This window comes from Hirundo rustica, chromosome 6 (genome assembly GCF_015227805.2).
Source record: "Hirundo rustica isolate bHirRus1 chromosome 6, bHirRus1.pri.v3, whole genome shotgun sequence".
NCBI lineage: Eukaryota > Metazoa > Chordata > Aves > Passeriformes > Hirundinidae > Hirundo > Hirundo rustica.
The window spans coordinates 55850470-55870862 of record NC_053455.1 but is presented as its reverse complement, the minus strand read 5'-3'; the positions used below and the strand labels follow the sequence as shown (position 1 = coordinate 55870862).

At 41.4% G+C, this 20393-nt stretch overlaps 1 protein-coding gene and 1 long non-coding RNA gene across 2 annotated transcripts; one reads left to right on the top strand and one right to left on the bottom strand.

The window, feature by feature from the left end:
* Positions 1-58: 58 nt before the first annotated feature.
* LOC120753948 (uncharacterized) lies at positions 59-1656 on the top strand. Its single transcript, XR_005701294.2, has 2 exons — positions 59-827; positions 1080-1656. It is a non-coding gene; the product is annotated as an uncharacterized LOC120753948 (long non-coding RNA).
* A 9181-nt stretch (positions 1657-10837) lies between these two features.
* Positions 10838-20220, bottom strand: PRRG4 (proline rich and Gla domain 4). Its single transcript, XM_040066865.2, has 6 exons — positions 19493-20220; positions 18705-18820; positions 15460-15623; positions 14165-14213; positions 13304-13439; positions 10838-12588 (listed from the first exon to the last, which is right to left on the bottom strand). The coding sequence occupies exons 2-6, from the start codon at positions 18808-18810 to the stop codon at positions 12360-12362; spliced, it is 684 nt and encodes a 227-aa protein (XP_039922799.1). The 5' UTR covers positions 18811-18820; positions 19493-20220; the 3' UTR covers positions 10838-12359.
* Positions 20221-20393: the final 173 nt, after the last annotated feature.

The window sequence follows — 20393 nt, the reverse complement described above, 5'->3', positions numbered from 1 at the left end:
TTCCGAAAGGCTCGGGCATTCCCCATCAGTAAGTCACTGCGGGCCTGGAGCCTGAATGGAATCGTATAATGGGATCACAGAACGCTTTGGATTGGAAGGGGCAGTAAAGATCATCCACTGCGATCCCCATTGCCATGGGCAGGGGCACCTTCCACTGGATCAGGCTGCTCAAGGCCCCATCCAACCTGGCCTTGAACACTTGCAGGGATGGAGCAGCCACAGTTTCTCCGGGCGATGTGTTTCAGTGCCTCACCCTCCTCACGCTAAATAATCTCATTTTAATATCTAATCTAAACCAACTTCCAGTTTAAAACCATTAGCCCTTGTCCTGTCACATGCCCTTGTAAAAAGTCTCTTTCCAGCTTTCCTGTATATGCCAAAAGTCAGCTAGCAAGAAAACAGAGAGAGTATCTATCTATTCTTTATTTTTATTTAGTCTAAATTTAAATGGTAAAACTTTGGAGAGGTTCTAGAGGCCTACTTTAGTGAGGACTGGCTAAAGCAGTTTATTTTTGTTGAGAGCAGTCTAAGCCACCTGGTTTGTAGGCAGTAAATTCCCGTACCTTTTACTGAATGCCTGTTAAAGAACAAGGGCAACGGGCACCGTCTGCACAGAACAGGGTGGGAGCGAAGGAGACATCGATGTAGTGCAGGGGGATGATGTGTGAATTATGGTGTCTTGCTTTCCCTGCAGATTGAAGATAGGCAGGCCGAGATGAGCAGGAGGAATGTGCCTCAGAGGTAAAGATGAGGAACATGCTCTTGAAAAGAGGGTGACTGCACCTGAAGGCATTGCTCAGAAGAGGAAGGTGTATGCTAATGAGCGAGTAAGTCTTTTGAAGCTTGAGTTTGTAGCACTCCAGGCGATCCTGAACCACAGAGTGAAATGAATTCTGTAGTGAAATGCATTTAGAAACTTGGCTACGGCCAATCAGATTAGATGTTAAAAAAAAAAAAAAGAAGTTACAAAAAGCCTCAACATTGGAATGAAAAGATGGAGTGATCAGTATTAAATGAGAAAGCAGAATGCTATGAGACTTCAGGAGGAAGAGCTGAGGTTCTGCTTTTCTCATGCCTAGTTTCAAGAAGCAGCAGGAAGAAATGCAGCTGTGGATGGGGAGGGAAAGAAAGGTAAGTGTGAAAGTCATCAGCACTGAGGAGAGGAGTGAAGTCACCCAGAGGCCAGGGCAGAGGGAGAAGCAGCAGCTCACCAAAGCCAGAAACCAGCAGAGTGAGTTTTCCTTGTGTTTGCATAAGTTAGCACCTGTGTTGCTTGCAGCTGGAGGAGGGCATGTGGGGGGGGTGGGAGACCTTCTTTCCCTGGGAAACTGGAGGGTTGCTGTTTTACATATGAACGAGGCCTGACGACAGAAAATGACTCCAGTTGTATGCTAATACTGAAGCATTTGCGCTGCTGATACTATTGAAAGTGCCATTTCCAGTGGGAAGGACCCACAGTTTTTTATTTCCCCGCAGGATCTCCACTAATCTCCATTATATTAATACACTTAGTGCACATCGTTTCCCTCAAGTGGGCTTGAGAGGAGGATGATACATAGAACTGATAATGAAGTGCCTTTTCCATCTAGTTGCAGTGTTTGGGTTTTTAGAGTGAATGTGCTGCTGTGGAGTTTCTTGTCCCAAATTTGGAACGATGTATTAATAAATTGTAAAACTGCTAGTGTCTTGTTTGTTTGGGTTTTTTTCCTCAAGTTATGACAACATGAACTGTAAAGAGTACCATTATGTTGTTTATTTCCATTACAGAACTGCTCTAAAGAGAATGTGGGGGTGGGTACATGGCTGTAAAATCATGTTACACGAGAAATCGCAAACAAGCACTCGTCCAGATTTACGGGCAGGGAAACATAGACAATGCATTTATACCACTAAATGAACCGCAGACATACTGTTTCCCTGAACATTGCTGGAGTAGATCCTTTCTTTTCTGGCAATCAGATAGTGAAATTGAGTGAAACAGAAATTGTGACAGCTGTTAAGTTTAATTTCTCTTACATGGTTTTAATAGAGGTGGAGTAGACTGAAAGCTTAATCACTAACGTCCGTAGCCATCAGATAAAGTCAGTTTATCCAGTGATTTGCTTTCCTGTGTATGAGATAAATCTTGTCCTGAGATCAGCCAGTGAGACTTCCGCAGTTTTCTCATTAAACTGACCCCTGCTGCTCGTTGCTGTCCTCTGTCTAGGAAATCTTTCTCGAAGTTTATGCATTTTATCTTTTTGTAACCAAGTAGTATTTTGTAACACTTTTCTCTACGATAACAAAAGAGTATGTTGAGAATAAGTGCTTTTGCATGTCCTGGTATCCAGGATACTTATAAGCAGCTTTTCTGAAGGATCTGTTCAGGGATAGAAAAATTCCTTTGATAGATCATGTTAATTGATTTTTTTTTTTTTTTTTTAATGTTTAAAGTGTACATATTAAAATGTCTATTTAGAAGTCATGTTAGGTGTGTTAATGATTCAGAAACTTGGATTCTTTTCTTAATAAGGAATGGTTTTCTTTCCAAGCAGCTGTTACTTGCTGTTTAGAAACTGAGCTTTGGTGGGCTAAAATGCTTTCTGAACTGTAGTTCATAACTTAGTGCCTGTAGCCAGTAGTGATATTATATGTGCTTCTCTCTGAAGTCAAGAATTTAATATAATAAAAGCATCTTTCTGAAACATAAGCTAATACAATTTTTCTCTCTATTTAAGATGAAAATCTTAAATTGAAGCACTGTAACACAGGCTGTGCAGCATACCAGCCTGGAGCAGTACTGATTTTTTTTTGTTGTTTCTCATTTCTTTCCCTAAAAAAAGAGTCTCCACTTGGGAAAAATAAATCCTTTATAGAATCAAAAAAGTAATTTGATAGCTAGGGGACAGATATAAGTACTTAAGGTAACACTTTAATGTGAATCATCTGCTTAAGTTCCAAGGAATGATCTCCAGTGCTGCAGCATATGCTACTGCCTCCAGATGTGGTGTGGCAACAGGGCTGGGTTGCTTCAGCTGCTTGCTGGCACCCAAAGTAGAAGGCCTGACTGTCCCACCTTCCCTGCTTCACCCTTTCACTTCTAGTGATGAGCTCTGGCCACAAGGTGAGAAATGAATTCACTCCACGGGCTTACCTTTTCCACGTGTACCTTTTTCTGCCAGAGGTCATTTTTCCATAGTTTTGCTGAGCTGAGTCAGCTTGTGTTTGTGTGAAATGAGAGCTGGCTTGCGGGGAGCAGCGGTGGTGTGCAGCTGGGACGAGACGACAGAGAAGTTTTACTACTGATGGTGGGATGTCGTCTTGGCTCATGGTCTATTCCATATGGAAATCTCTGAAGCCTAGGAGTGCAGTCTGCTGACAGTGATGGGCTCCTCTGCCTGTGTGACACTTCAACTAGCATCAAGCCAGCTCTGTTCCAGAACTGTGTTAGCTAATATACATTGACCCTTAGGGAAAATTTTCTGTTTCCTGTTTCTCTTTAAATCATTTGTTGTTACACAATGCTAAATGGCTATATTGCTTTTTGAGGTCTAGTTACATGTTTGGAACGAACATATACCAAATGAAATGCAGGATCTAGCTAACGGGTAGTTGCCAGTTTTCTATGATTTTATCATAATTAAAGCAATATATCAATCACAGATCCAGAGCCAAAATAATGTTCCAGTTCATGATTGGCATCATTGTATTTATTTGTAATTGATGTATTTATTTGCTTCTTTGTTGCATAGTGTGCTAGAATTTTTACATATGTTACCAGAAAAATGTCAGCCAGTGTTTGAGTGTGATTGTTTTTATATTGTACATCATAGAATCATAGAATGGCCTGGGCTGGGAGGGACTTTGAAGATCATCCAGTTCCAACCTCCTCGCCATGGGCAGGGACTCTTTCCACTAGACCAGGTTGCTCAGAGCATCCCATACTTCCAGGGATGGGGCAGCCACAACTTCTCTGGGGCAACCTGTGCCAGGGCCTCACCACTCACACAGCAAAGAGTTTCCCCCTAAATGTAATATAAAGCTACTCTTTTTCATCATAAGCCTTGCCACTTGTTCTGTCACTACATGCTCTTGTAAAAGTCCCTTTCCACAGCTCTTCGAGGCTTCCTTCAAATACTGGAAGGCCACAATTAGGTGACCCCAAAGCCTTCTCCTTTCCAGGCTGAACAGTCCCAATTCTCTCAGCCTGTCCTCATAGGAGAGGTGTTCCATCCCTCTAATCTTGGTGGTCTCCTCTGGACTCACTCCAACAGGTCCCTGTCCTTCCTGTGCTGCGCCCCCAGAGCTGGGTGCAGAGCTGCAGGTGGGGTCTCACCAGAGCACAGCAGAGGGGCAGGATCCCCTCCCCACCTGCTCTCACGCTGCTCTGGATGCAGCCCAGGATGGGATTGGCTTTCTGGGCTCCAGGTGCACACTGCTGGCTCATGTCCAGCCTCACCCACCAGCACCCCAAGTCCTTCTCCCCAGGGCTGCCCTGGATCTGCTCATCCCCAGCCTGGATTGATACCGGGGGCTGCCCTGACCCCGGTGCAGCACCAGCACTTGGTCTTGTTAAACCACAGGAGACTTCCATGGGCCCACCTCCTGAGCTTGTCCAGGTCCCTCTGCATGGCATCTCATCCTTCAGGAATATCAGCTGCATCACTGAAGGTTGGGATGTGCAAGACTGGCCATGCAGAAGGATACGTGGTATGTTACAGTTTTAATGGTGTCATGGATGTCAGAATAACAGGACAACACCACTGGGTGTCCTTGCACATGGGGCAGCATGTGGTGATTCTTCACAGGGCCAGCAGCTGCTGCCTGTGCTTTTGGCATCCTTTTTACTGCAGGTACAACAAATCTGGCTCTGTGCTTTTTTTCCAATGTCTCTCTATCCCCAGTGTCCTTTCACAGAAAGCATTGCTCCTGTACTTTGCTTTTCCATAAGAGATGGTGCCTGGTTTTGGTTTTGTTCTGGCTCCTTTGCGTTTAAGTGCCGAAATATTTTTTTCTTCCTTTAAGAGGCTTTCAGCTAAACCTGTAAATTGGGCTTTGCAGCAACGTTCTTAGTATGCTTTAGGGCAATTTTTGATGGGCTGAAAAGAATCATGGAAGAATAGTCAGATGCCCGTGCTGGATCAGCAGCTTCACCTGTTGTTGACGGAAGAAAGTAGTTAAAGACAGAACATGCAGTTAATGGTGCAAGCCTGAGATTACAGCTTGGTTGTTGCCAAGTGGACAAAAAGGATTGTATTTCAGTGCATAATAGTACTTTATTTTAGAACTATCACAGTATCATGGTTTGCTAACATACACAAACATCTTAGTGGTTAGCTTTCAGTGGCTGTTTGTCAACAAAAGCTCTAGCAAAAAGTTTAACAAATGGCCTTGTGCTGAGAGAATGAATCCTCACAATTATTTGGAAACAGTGTTTTGGAGACCTGAAGAGTCTCTTTTTCAAAAACTAATGTTTCAAAGAGAAAACAAGTGACTTGAATATGTCTAATCAGATGAAGTTTGAAGAAGTTCAGTCCAAAGCTGAATTGGGTCTGATGTAGCAGCACATTGTGAAAAGTGCACAAAGTAAGATTTCTGCAGCACATGTTTCTGTTGAGCATTGTTGGACAGCTACACGGTGTGGATGCAGCACCTTTGTGCAGGTTCTGGCTGCTGCCAGCCTGTGGTATCCTGCATGAGCAGGAATGAGTGCGTAGATCAGATAGGCAGGAATAACATGAGTCTTGGTTAGGCTTGTTATTAATCACTGTGTTGTTTGTTGTTGTAATTGTGATTCTGACCAAAGCAGAAAATTGCAGTTGCTTTAATAGATTAGATTTTGCATTTCATTTGGCATGTGGCCTCTTTAAACATAAAGCTAGGCATTAAGATACTTGTGAATAGGGAAGAGAGTGTTGCCTTTCAAAGAGCACACTCTGTCTTGGAACCTCACAGCAAATACTCACTCTCCTTTGAATTTCTTCACTTATGTTGCTCTGCGCATTTATTTGAAAACTTGTGTATATGTACAAATAAATGAAGCAAAACCTTCAGAATTCATTTTATTGAGCTAAAGCTGATCTATGAAAGCTTGACTTCTGGCATGACAAAAGAGACAAATTAGGCTGATAGAAAGCTCACTGCAGCAATGAGGTAAAAGGTCTTGTTTCCTTCATATTCCAAATTCTCCTCCTGGTCATGTGGTTCCACTCCTTCCAAGGTGCCACCACTGGCACTTGTGTTGCCTCAACTCACTGACCCTTGAGAAAGCCATCAGTGTTTTCACTGGATGATTTATGAAGGGATCTAGTGAGGACCAGAATGGTATAAGGTAAGTGGGAGAAATGTTCAATGACATGTATGGAAAAAAATGTAAATAAAACCTTTGATCTTGAACAAACTCATATTTTTAATATGGAATATTTTATTTTCACTCTTACTCTAAGATACTTTTCTTTGATATCATTGCTGGGTTTATGTATTCAGTACTTGCTGATCTTTAGAGAAATTAAACTGAAGCTTGAACTGCTGAGCAATCAGAGATGTTTCATGTTTCTTAAATGAAGTAGGCACTGCTTCAGAAATTAGAATGAGGCCATTTCAAAACTTATGTTGAACTGCATCAGTTTCTAGACTGAAATATTTTTTTCCAGATGCTTTGAAGTCTGTGCTCCCTTTCAAGTGTGAACTTCTGGAGGCTCTCAGAATGTAGGCAGCAAGGTGCCTGCATCTAAGGGCCCATACTGCTTCAGTGTTTCAGTAGTCTAGGTGCCATGGAAAAGAGCAGGAGTGAAAGAAGGAATTGTTATCCCAAGACACCTAATGAGAATGAAGCATCTATCCCATCAAATGTATTTCAAATATCAGTTCAGTTGACTGGTTAAAAAACTTCATTGGATGTTTAAATGTATGAGGAGATTTGGGCAGTCTGTGGGGAGCTCAGCTTTTTTGGAAGAAAAAGCACAGCTCTAACTATTTTTTTCCAGAGGGTAAATCAAGAGTGGCATAATTTAGTGAAGTTCACTGTGCTCCATATTTGCTCTGTCTAGCTGTCCTGCCTGTCTATGGAAGTCTATTCACACTATATCATGTGTGCCTCCACTTCAGACTGAAATCACCACTTCCAAATGAGGAACTTCTGCTTCCTGCCTTGATTTTGCATGCCTGTTCTAGTCCTCACTGGAGGGACCTTACTTACTTCACTACCCATAGGAAAGTGGTATTTTTTGGCCATACCATTGTGTTAAATCTTCTCACCAAAGGCCTGACAAAAGTCAAGGAAGATGGAAGGACTAACACCTGGTTAAGCTGGTTTTTGTCTTGAAGAGTTCATCTTCAGTGACTGCAGTTCACGGTTCAGAACCTCAGGTGCTCAGGTAAACTGGAGAAATGCAGCAGGAAGATTTTGTCCGGAGCAGAAATTGCCAATGTTAGAGAAAACAAACCATGGTCCTTTTTTCTCTACCAGCAAGTGCTATATGGCATGAATAATCATACAACAGTACAATGGTTTGGGTTCCAAGCCCCTGCCGTGGGCAGGAACACCATCATGGCTGGAGCCCCATCAAACCTGGCTTTGAATGTTTCCAGCAATGGATCCTAAATGTCTCTGGGCAACCTGTGCCAGTGCTTCACCACCCTTATGATTAAATAAATAAATAAATAAATAAAAATCTTACTATCTAGTCTAAATCTGCCCTCTTTTAGTTTCAAACCATTGCCACTTATCCTGTCACAACAGGCCCTGCTAATAAGTTTGTCTCCATTTTTCTTGTAAGCCTCCTTTAAGTGCTTTCAGAAGAGGGCATGTTGTTACCAGCTCCATTTAAAAGAAGTCAAAAGGGTTGTCAGAGGTTCTTTTCATTTTCTAATCATAGGCTAAATTAGCATTTTTTCTTTCACTGTGATTAATTTATATAAATGTTTATTTGGAAATTGTTTTGCAAAATAATGTAGCGACTAGCAGAGCTTAAAATATTGCTATCTGTCACCCAAAAAATGACAGCACTTGAAATCAAAGTTAGAATTAAATATAGCCAGTGACAAGTGCATTTAAAATATTCTCACAGATGAGTAGAAGGAAATACGTTCATAAGATTTGAACTGCTGTTCATGCAGTTCAAAAATTATTGGAAATAGTGAAAAAATAGCTAAATAAAGAGCAGGTTATTTGAGAATCTCTGCTTAAGATTTCTGGGAGGAAAATACATGCAAGTTCTTGGTTCTGGAAATGATTGTGATAAATTTGTATTGACAGGAATTAATTGAAAAATGTTTATAGTATAGAAAATATTGCTTGAAGTGTTTGAAAATGGCTTTTAAACCTGGAATTTCCTTCCTGTTCTCGAAACCACATGGAACAAGTGAGGATAGCAGCAGTAAAACTTTTGTTGGCCAGAGAGATTGTGGATAGAAAAGTTTGGTTTGTTGCTGTTTTGTTTGTTTGTTTGTTTGTTTTGTTTTGTTTTTTGTTTTTTATGGTTTATTTAAAGCTACAAACAGTGTTGCTAATAAGTTGCAGGTAATAAATTCATCTTATTCACAGCTGGTAATCTCAGGAATGATAAGGAATTTTGCTATGTTTTTCAAATTTCAAATATAACTTTCAAGGCAGATCAGACTGAAACATTCTAGTTAATAGAAGTGGACATTGTAACAATGGAATACACTAAATTGGGTTTGGCAACAGCATTGTGGTAGATAGTTTGGCAGAGCATGATATTTTTATTACCTGAACTGATCGGTTATCTCATTTTTCGCTCCAATCCCAGTTCAGCTGAAGCCAATAAAAACCTTACCATAGACTTTGACAGGACCAGAATCAAATGCTCCACAACTCACATTTTCATGAGCTGCGCCAAGGAAATGCATTTGCATGTGGTTACTTTGGTTTTGCTGTTCTAATGAAGTCACAAAAAGCCCAACAACCCTCCAGCCTCTAAATGCATAATTGATAGATCACATAGCAGGCTTTCTTACTGCAGCAGTAAGCAGATTCAGTGATTTATTTTTTAACTGACACAGCCAGAGATCACTTTCCTGACCCTTATTATTTGCCCCAATTAATAAACAGTCTTGTTTTATAAAAGTTGCATGCCGTAATCTTCTGTGATGCTGAAAAGGCTGTTCTGGAAAATTGCTCAAGGCAATGGCTAGCAGCACTTAGAGTGACACGTTTAAAACAGAGTATGTGTGTATACCAGTGTTTTGTTTAGGCATTTCTGCATTCAGCTGTCACAGTAGATCTCTGTTAAATCGCTTAAAATCCACTGTCTTTCCTAAAGGCCCGGGAAAGAAATGCCAAAATCAAAACACTGATAATTTGCATCTCTATACAAGTTAACTTGCTGCTGCTTTGCTCCTCAAAACTCTTCCTCCTCCTTTTCCTACTTAATCACAAAATGCTTTGGATTTGAAGGGACCTTAAAGATCATCCAGTTTCAGATATCCTGCCACAGCCAGGGAACCTTCCACTGTCCCAGGTTGCCCAGAGCCCCATCCAGCCTGACCTGGGACACTCCCAGGGATGGGGCAGCCACAGCTCCTCTGGGCAGCCTGTGCCAGGGTCTCAGTGTCATCACAGGGAACAATTTCTTCCCAATATCCAATCTAACCCTGGCCTGTCAGTTTAAAGCCATTGCCCCTGGTCCTACTCATGGTCTTGTAAAGGCCTCTGAAATACAAGTTGTTTGCTGTTTTATATATTCTAATAGCAACTCCATTTTTAAAAGAAGCTCCATGTAAAACTTGAAAGTGTGGCAACACTTCTAAATTAGTAACTCCCCACAGTCTGTCTCTTGTTGTTTTTCCCTCTGTTAACCTTATTGAATCATGAGTTCTAGAAAGAGACAAGGTACAAGTGGGCCAGGAGTCAGTGTATGAAAGAAGGAAAACAAACTCAACCCAAAAAACTGGGAAAAATCAAAGGAATTTTCTCCGTCTACAAGGAAAGGTAGGTTTACACTGTAGTCAACTAAATTTTAAACTTCTCTCCTTCTTTGTAAAAGGCGGGATGTGTCTTCCAAATTATGCTATGTGCAACCAGTGCTTGAATGTCAGTCCCTGCACATTTTCAGGGTCTAAGGTGAAGACTCCTTGAGTAAATTTGAGGTTTTTTCTCTACTGAAAGAGCACTCTACTCCCCAAAGCACTACACCCTTGATGTTTTACCGTTACACCCTCTTAAGTTTTTTGATTAATTGTGAAGGACAAGATTTTTGCTTGTATTGTGTGGAATCGGTTTTAAATCATTTGTAGGAAGAGTAGAAAAATCAAATTTCCAGTGATTGAATGAGATTTTGTACGATTTCTGTAGTGTATTTAAAATGTGGCTTTGCTAGATGTCTGTAGTAACATTAAAGAATCTCTGAATGCTCGTAAGACCTGTGAAATCCCTTTCCTTGGAAGTGGTCCTGTCAGTTCCATTAGTTAATTTCTGAGTCCCAGGAAATGCCTAGGTTAAAGTGTGCTCTAGAGCTCAAAAGCACATGAAAAAGCTCAAAATGCACATTAAAAAAATTAAAATTTGTTGGCTAAATGAAAGGGAAATATGGGAGAATATTTTGGCCAGCTTATGATTGCATAGCTTCTTGTAACCTCATATTTTGATTTGCAACAGTGACCTCACACAATTCATTTATTTCAGTCTAACAGACCTTCAAGAAATTCAAAATTCGAGTTCAATTCAAGTTTTTACAAGTAGGGCAAAAGTGAATCCCAACACGGAGATTCCCCCGTCTCTCAACAGAAGAAGCTGGAGAGAGATTTGTGACTCCCCAAAAGCCAAATCTGATGGTGAAGATTTTGAACAGGAACCCCAATGGCACTGCTATCAACTGCATTGCATGTGTTCTTCAAAGGACAAGACTTCATCGTGTAGCACTGTCAGTGTACCCTCTTTATATTCCAAGATTTGAAGTGTTTTCATTTTTACAAAGACATTTAGAGATTGAAAATCTCAGACAAATTTTCTGCATCTCATTCAATAGCACTGTAGCTTTTACTATGTTAAAACAATAAGATTCAGTGAAATATTACATAATGATTTCAACCCTTAATCCTTTAATTTATAAGTGGATTGTAGGTGCCAAATTGAAATATAATTTGCTGTTGTCAGCATTGACTCAAGGAGGGGTGGAAAAGGAGGGGTTTGTTTCTTCTTAAAAACCTTAATTTAGTGTGCCATAATTGTACAGCCACTGTCAAACAAGGAAGCAGCCTGACGTGTTTCCTGTGAGACCATCTGCTATAGTAAGGAGACCAAGGGACACCGTGGTGGGCAGCAATTTCCTCAGCAAGATCCATAGGCTGCATAATGCTGGGGGTTGATATTTTAATAAGATGTAAAATTAATGGTGGCTACAGCTGTAGATACAGAAACTGTCTTGACAAAGTGAACCAATAACTCCCAGAAGTTCTTGACTCTTGATTTTTGATCTAATATGATGTTTCATTCAGCTTAAAGGTATCATTTTGTCATCCCTGTAGTGCAAGACACACTTACTTAAGTGCTCCTAGGGGGTAGTTCAGGCTTTGCTTTGAAAGTTAAATGTCTCTACATTTCAGCTTTTAAACTATGAAAGAAACATTAGCTGTGAAAACAAGGTAGCTTTTTAACAAGGGACACTTCTCTAGCTTTTTGCTGAACATCCACTGGCCCACAGTATTCTATTTACTCTCTTTGACCTGGTATTTATTTACTGTTGAACATCAAAACAATTTGATGCAAGTATACTTTGTGTGAATTGGTAGTGTGCCATGTAATGAATGCTTCCTTTTGATGCAAAATTATGATGATAAAAATCCAACAAATTAAGTCATGTGACTAGCAATGTCTAAAACAAACCAGTGCAATCCAGTAGCAGTACCATATATTTGAAAGATCAAGTCATGAAAAAATTTTTGCACTCAAGTCTATTACAAGAACGAATAGAAAATTCACCCAGCAAGGAAGTGAATATATCAAACGACCAAGTTTGGTTTTTGACAACAAAGACTTCTTGCAGGTTTAAAGTATTAAGTAAAGTATTAAGACACAAAAAATGGTAAGTGTCAATATGATCAATTAAAATATTGTTCTTTCTCAAGAAAAAGAAGATGAAACTATTGATGAAAACATCAATAGTTTGTTGGGATGGCTCATATGGAAGAGGGCAGCAGTACCAGACTTGCTCTTAGCACAGTGACTTTGTGCAAAGAACACTCCTGCAGCCGGTAACAGGTAACCTCTTTTCCCAAATGGGAACTTCACTCATTCCTAGTCATCCAAAAGATCTTTCACATTTTTGTAAAGCATCTTGCAATATGCAAGGTAGCACACACTTTTTCAAAAGTATGTTGTGTTCCAGTAACCTGCCCTCACCCCAGCAGGAGGCTTGTGACTAGGGGCCTGGAAGAGACATGGACTTTTGAAACAGCCGTGCATCTCTGGGGGGCCCTGGGTAAGGGGGCGGGGGCACGCTGTGCTGTCCATCTGAGGTCACCGCTTGCTCGTAAGTGGGCAGTCCTGAATCGTCAGCTCGGAGAGGAACGGGGTTTAAAGAAAGCTCTTCGTGCCTCCTGAAGATGTTGGCTGAATTACGTCTTCTGCTTCTCACATAATACAAGGACCTGAACAAAGGGAGCAGCAGGTAAGTCAAAACTTCTTTAATGGGAAGCAAGGAGGTAAAGTATTAGTCATAAAATAAGCCAGACAAGCCCAGAAGAGAGAAGACGCCTTCATTGGTCACAAAGACCAGAAGCCAAATACTCTCTCCAAGCCACAGGGTAAGAATAGCTGAGTGATGTGAAACTTATAGGGAAGAGAAAGCACAGATTCCTCTTACATTCCTCTCAAGTTTAGGACAAAGGAGCACTCAGGAGTAAAGACCTGGTAAAAAAGCATTTCCTCCAAACTGCTTCATCATCAACTCCTACAACTACTTCACATCTGAGGTAGAGCACATGCCATAAAGAGCATACAGCTTATTTGAAGGTGCCAACAGTACACGTTAGACTTCCCATTGAAAGCCCCCACCTACTAAAATGATTCCATCATCTTAGTAAGAATATTTTGAAACCAAGAACACACACATGTGAGATTTAAAAAAAAAAAAAGGAAACCCAAAGGTTTGAGTGTGCAATATTATGTTTTTGCCTTATTAACTGCAGCATAACTGCTGCTGGTGCTCACTTAACTTTGCTTCTATGCAAGTAAGAACTAGAACTTCCACTGGATTTTCCGAGAGTACAGTTAGACCAACCCACAATGATTTTTAAATGCTACTTTTAAGCAAGAATTTGTTTTGGTGTGTGTTTGTGTTTTTTAAGCAGTGAAATGCCTTACGTTGGTGGTTGCCTTGATTTGCATCTGCTCTTGCAGCAGTAGAAGATAATTAGCGCAATTATAACCAACAGTACTCCAGCAGTAACCAGGCTGATGAGCAGTCCCGTGACGTTAATCTTTTGTTGTGCATCATCACCTGGAGAGAAAACATTGATGATTTTCGTTGTGTGTTCTTTTCACCTACCCAGTCTGCAGTTCACACTGTAAAATACTACTTTTGTGCTGCTATCAGGCTGCTCTTTCCTCAAACGTCCAACTTGCTGTAAGAAGCTGTAAATGTGTCCAACACAACCCAAGAGTATCATTCACTGTCAGCTTAGAGCAAAAGGGGGTCGATATCCCCTTTTCTCTACATGAAACTGTTGAGATGCCTGTCTTCTAATGCCTTCCAAATATTCCTTCATGTACTTGTGACCTTGATCAGGCTGTAGATCGTTCCTCAAGTCCAAATGACCATTTTTTATTAAACATCTGGGATCAGACTACTCCAAGCCTAAATCAGGCTGTTTATATATTACTATTAAAGAAATGGGGAGAGAAAAAACAAAACCAAACCACAGAGAAAAGCCACAGAACTACTGCAAAGTTTACTAATTGTGTAATAAAGAAATGGTCAAGGAAATTATCGTTTTTACCTACAGACCCATAATGGATCCCACTTTAAGATGCTTCAGTTTTATCATATCAGATAATTAAATATACATAATATCGATAATAAAATTAATTTGTACAGTTCACAGTGATATTCAGTAAAAAGACAGTTTCTGATTTCCTTAACTGAATGCATGATCTACTAAGAATGTACTGTTATAACAACCAGAAAATATTGCAATATAATACAAAAGTAAAAAGATGACTTACCTGTTTTTATTCTAGGGCCTTTAGTTGAATAATCTTTCCAAAAATCCATCTATAAAACCCAAAAAAAGTATCAGGTTTATATGAGATACATAAGTGACAGGCTTATTGACTTATATTTAATATGGTACCTTAGGCAGAATTTAACAATGGCATATACAGAAATAACTCCTGCTGTGGGATATTTTTCTTCTACAACTTGTATTAAAATTTCTCAGATCCCAGTTGGTAAAAGAAAAAAGTGTATTTAACCATCCAGTGTTACCTCATATTTCTGTCTGATTATAATAGAAGTTAGGGTATATTCTGACACCAAAAAATGCTTACAATTATTTTTTTGCAAATCCCTACAAAACAGTATTTGAAGCAAAGTTAAGTTCTTAAAATTCCGACATTTGCATGAGTATTTGAATTCATATCAGCTAGGAAAAATTGTGAGATTCACTTAAGAGAAACTTTTATGTTGTATGGCCATCAGGCATTAAATGTGTTGAATTATAACTTTCACTTTTTCTACCTAGTAAAAGACTTCAGCAAGATTTCAGTTTAACAATTTGACCTTTTTCTTAGGAAAGTGTTAGCAGTGGCTAGCTAACACTTCACCTTTAGAACAGGGGTGTATTCCTTGCTCTTTCTGCAGAGCACACCTAGAATCACAGATTCTTGCTGCATGTGCAGCAACCAGTCTTCAGACAATCCCCACATTCCTTTATTGAGCTGAAAGGTTTCTTATTGTTTCTTTTTTATATCTATATATATACCAGGTTTCTTCTCAGCTATGTCTAGGTAGGGAGTTGGAATATGGTGCTTTAGGAATACTCAGCAATAGCTGAACTGCAGATTTACTCCATACTGCCCTCCTACAAACCACTTCTTTGTCATGACACAAGGACACTATCAGCCAATTAATACAGAGAGCATGTGAAACATTTAAATTGGAGAAGTTACTGGAAAACTGAGAAGTTACTAAAAAATCCAGAAGTCTGAAAATATAAGAATATCTGCAAGTGGGACTTCTGAAGCTTCATTTCTATTTGTTTGCAGAATTAAAGTTCACATCTAAAGTCTTTAAGACAACAATACATATTCAAGTGCATTCACTATGTATCTAAAGCAAGAACCCCATATATTTGGGATATCTACTTTTAGAACAAAATAACTAGTCATCTCTCAGTGCTGTGTTAAAGGAGTTACAGTATATGTGTACAATAATTTATGTTATAATAATTTGTGTACAAAAATAAAGTAATTTAGCCAAGAACCTCCCTCATTATATTAAGTTCAATTTGAACTGCTACCGTTTTATCAGGGTCTTCAAAAACTTCTCTTGCTTCTTCGTAATTGCACAATTCTTCATAGCATTCCCTTTCCAGGTTATCATCTGTGAATGCTTCAAAATCAAATCTGTTGTTCAGAAGATGTCGTCCAATGAATAAGTTGGCCTCCCTTGCAGATGTGAACACTAATGAAAAAAAGAAAAATCAAGTTGATTTAAAACAAGTTAGGAAGGCTAAATTTGGTATTTTAAAAGAATGGTAAAGATCTTAAAGGAGCACACGGGGATGGTTTCTTTCCCTAACATCTCTCAGCTACATACAAGAGAAAAGAAATATCAAGGTTTCCTCCTAAAAGGTCTTCTTCACTATTATATTTTCTAACTATGTAACATAAAGTAAACATATTTGCCTTTCTCATAAGCCATCTCAGCTATTCCTTACCCTGCCCAAGAAAATTTGATTGTCATGAGAACTGTTGCTCAAATTTTGGTGTGACCCTTTCTGGGATGTGAGCATCAGTTTTTACTGGAGCTCTTAAGAGCAAAGTAATTGTCACATAAAGCAGAATTCAGTCAGATCCAAAGTAAGCGACACCCTGACCTAGTGGGGGAAGGAGGCAAGGGAGGAGGCACGGGTGGGGAAAGAAAAAACCAAATATACATTTATCAATATTCTGATATCTGTGAGTACCAAATTTTATTTACAGAATTTAGTTTTTAAATCACGTCGGCAGATTCCTATTCATTCTACAATTGTTCTCTTTTCAGAATCGTGGCACCAAGCTTTATGTAATGGTGCCATATTGCCAAGTTTATTTGTTTTAAATTTGCCCAAGATACAAATTTTACTGACAACATTAATTTCTGAAGATATTTACTTATTCTCTTCTTTTGTGTTCCATGAGGCATCATGGAGTAAGATGTAAGGTGAGATTCCAGAACAGTGAGTGGAATTATAGAAGGCCTTGGAATACAGGAATGTATTTCCTTACTGGGCATTTTCTGTAGTCAAGTTTTAGCCTGCTCCTCCTACAGTTTCTTATTTAAAAAAATAAAAATAAAAGGAAAGAAAAGAAAAGGAAAAAAAAAAGTTATAGGACAAAACAAGGTTTCTAGTGAAAGCCTAATCTGTGTCCACAAAATTCAGGCCATTTGGTTGAGCAAAATGACTAGAGGATTATTTTTGCAAGTGTAATGCAGAAACAGCATTGTTACATACCAAGCTGGATGGCTAAAAAAGGAGATGAGATTCAGGATAAAGTTATTCAGCTACAAATTAGCTTTGTGTTCTTGTTAGCCTGTTTGGCAAGATTATGACATCGCTCTGGAATTTTCACCCTAATAGTTACTGTTAGATCTTGCAGTGGTATCTCGTAACACTTTGCTCTCTGAAAACTGAGAAAACTGCAGCATAACTTACAATTTTTGTTTATGGCTTTAATATTATAGTGTATTTAAGGAATATGACAGCATATATTTATATAATTTACATACTGTTACACTCTGTACTGAAGTAGCTACACATCTGCACTTGAATTTATTTTTTGTTATTTTAAAGCAATTGTAAGAAAATCTAAGCTTAAAATATTTATACTATACCTAAAGAGTAACCAGAGAAAAGAACTTAACAACAACCAAAGCAAACCAAAAGCCAAAGTCAAAACTCCCTCAAATCCACAAGTGGAAAAGGAATTACATGGAAAAAAAAAAAATAATTACATGAGGGGGAAATAATCAATATTCTTGGTTCAGTGTAAATTGCAAAAGTAACTTCAGTCTTCTGGAGCAGAGATCTTCAGTTTTGCTCAGCAGTGTTTCACTCTTTACCACCCTCTTTACTATGCAAGTAGTATTAGCTGTCCTTTGAATTAACTTAGAGAGCTCATGCATTTTGTTTAAAATGGAATGCATAAGCAAGCTGCCTGGAGCCTAGAACCCTCAATTCCCAGGGATACATGGACCATGTTTTCCTTTTCAAGAATTTTATCCATTTATCTGCACTTTTCCCACTTTGTCGCGTGTCTCCATGTCTCCATCTCCAACTTACTTACTACCTGGTGATTAGAACAGTATTTGAACAATGAAACAGATGGATTTGAATTGTGTCTTAACCTGGATGCAGTTCTGCAGTCCTTGGTTTGACAAAATAATCCATGCAGTTTTAGGATGTCCAGCATTTGATTAAAAATGCAACCACACAACCTGCTCGGTAAAGCAGCTCTGCTGGTAAAAGCTGTTCAGAAAATGCTGAACAGAGACCTCTCAATGCAGCTACCCCATACCTTTGGCAACTTGCTAAATTACTGGATAAAGGGCTTGGCCCTTCTCTTTCCAACTCTGTCTTTAAAGGAGGAGTGGTCTGGGCCTGTTGTGAGGAGAGTTCTCACAGGAAAGCGGCAGCCTGACGTTTTATGCCCAGAGCGATATGGATTTTAACAAATCATCTGTCGCAAGCATTTTTCTGCTAGCCATGGTTTCTGCTCCACCTACTGCCCTGAAGGAGCCTCCTGCTCGATGTAATGACTTTTAAAAGCCTGTCTAGTGGTTTCAGCCCTCCTTGTCCACTGAGAAGACTGGACAGCTAAGTTAGAAATTCCTCTTTGAAGCCCTGGTGCTTAAAATGTTAAACATTTCATATCTTTGCTTAGTAACACTTGAGTCCCTCTGGGGAACTTATTCGTTTTTATATGAGTTCCTCTCCACTTCTGTCCCTACACAGGGAAGAACTGCAAAAGCAGCACTATGCTTATCTTTCCAGGTGTTGTACGGGGGTCTGGTATTGGGAGAAAATATGAATTTCAGAAAGACAAATAAACCCTTTCAAATACAAAGCAATTTTCAAATACAACTGTGATGTGCTCAAATTGTACCAAAACAACACAGTCTTAACACAGGTTTTGAACTTTTTGAATTTTTGATGTTACTTAAAGGATTCTGGTTGTATCAACAGCAATAATCCCAAAGCCCTGGAAAAAGTTCAGTTGTCTCAATCTGCACTTACTACTGGATCTGAGAAGTACTTGAAATGAACACGAAAGTCAGTTATCAATCATTTCAGCAAAAGACATTAAAATAACCTGAAATTAAGCATAGAACAGCTTAATTTTTCCCATAAAGTAAAAAAAACCCAAAAAACAAAAACCAAAACAAACAAACAAAAAACAAACAAACAAAAAAAACCCATAAGCAAACAACAATTAAAGAAGCCAGCAAAGCGAATTTAGAAACAATTTTGGAAAGCACAAAGTCAGGTCTAAACTAAGTTACCGTCTTTCCACTGAGGTTGTTTCAAGTTATTTAATCTCCCAGGGCAGTGAGGAAACGCGAACATCATCACATGCAGTTGACACAGCACTGCCAAAAACGCGAACATGGCCGGGGATCTGCCAGACAGAAACGAACGTGAGCTAACGAAGAATGACGGCGCAATCCTCTGAAGTGTCAGTGATGAACCCTGAGTGAATCCTGCCCGTGAAGTCATCCAGCGCAAGCACCTACACGCACTCCAGGCTAATGGGTCCCTTGAAGAGAGACACCGACCCGAACTGGTCCTGCCTGTCTCTTGCGGAGTTCTCGTTGTGTAACATCCGCACATGCCACCGGGGCCGCTCTCGCCGCCTCCTGCTCTCCTCTCCCGGCCAAGCAGAGAGACAGCCCCGTTCTCTGGCGAATTCACGGGGAAAGAGCCCCCGCACGGTGCCTCAGGTAGGCTCTGAAACCGCGGAGCTACGCCTTTGCTGCCGGAGGAGGTAATAAAATCTCCCCGACGGGAACAGGTACAAAGCCCGTTTTGTCAAAGGCATGAAATAAACCCGTAACTCTGCACGGAGTCACTCGTGATAAAACCGCGATCACCGCCGGCGACGGGGACTTGAAACAACCACGCGGGGACATCGCCGGGCGCTCCCGTAGGGCTGCCCCACTGTTCCCGGGCCCCCCTGTGGCCAGGACAAGCGCTCTGCCACCCCCGGACTGCTCCGGGGGAGCAGGTCAAGGTCCCGGGGAGCGCCCGCAGAAGAAGGAGCACTTCATCCCTCTTCCCAGCCCTGCCCTACCTGTCCCGGCGGGACCCGGGCGGAGCGGCTCACAGGGCAGCCTCTCCCCGGCTGTGCGGTGGGATCGGAGTGGATCAGGCGCTGGGACAGCTTCTCCCGGGCTGTGCGGTGGGATCGGAGTGGATCAGGCGCTGGGACAGCTTCTCCCGGGCTGTGCGGTGGGATCGGAGTGGATCAGGCGCTGGGACAGCCTCTCCCGGGCTGTGCGGTGGGACCGGAGTGGATCAGGCGCTGGGACAGCTTCTCCCGGGCTGTGCGGTGGGATCGGAGTGGATCAGGCGCTGGGACAGCTTCTCCCGGGTTGTGCGGTGGGATCGGAGTGGATCAGGCGCTGGGACAGCTTCTCCCGGGCTGTGCGGTGGGATCGGAGTGGATCAGGTGCTGGGGCAGCCTCTCCTGTCCCGGCCCTTCCCGGCAGGGCGAGGTGCAGTCACGGGGCTGCTCCCGGGCCGCCCCGCCCCAGGGGCTGCGCCAGCCGGGGCTGGGGCAGAAACGCCCCTGGAGCCTGGGCGAAAGAGGTCACGGGGTGCGCTGGGGCTGGCAGCCAAGGTGGCTCTCCCTCGGCTTTGTTTCCAGACACCTGCCTGACCTCTCAGCCCGCTGCCGGACCCTGGTGCGGCGTAGGCAGCCGGTCCTTTCTGCTCCCGCCAACCCTCTCTTCTGTTAAGCCGGACGTTTCGTGCCCTGGGTTAACTGCGGTGCTGAGAAGCTGGCCGGGGTTTTGCTCCCCCGGAGGAAAGCTCACGGTGTGCTGATTGACGGCAGGCTGCCGGCTGAGCAAGAGCGGGGGCAGGGTGTGCCTCCCCAGCCGGGCGAGGCAGCCAGGTGCTGCTGCTCCCCGGTTAACCAAGCGTTTATCTACTATCAGAGGGCCTTGGCTCCACCGAGCTTTCCGAGCCAG

Excerpts from the sequence above, each read along its gene's own strand:
- PRRG4 (XM_040066865.2), bottom strand. The coding sequence starts at position 18,810 with ATGTTCGCGTTTTTGGCAGTGCTGTGTCAACTGCATGTGATGATGTTC. Across the intron at positions 15,624-18,704 it reads ACAACCTCAGTGGAAAGACG|TGTTCACATCTGCAAGGGAG; the intron begins GTAACTTAGTTT and ends TTTTTTCATTAG. Across the intron at positions 12,589-13,303 it reads AAATCAAGGCAACCACCAAC|GTCCTTGTATTATGTGAGAA; the intron begins GTAAGGCATTTC and ends CCCTTTGTTCAG.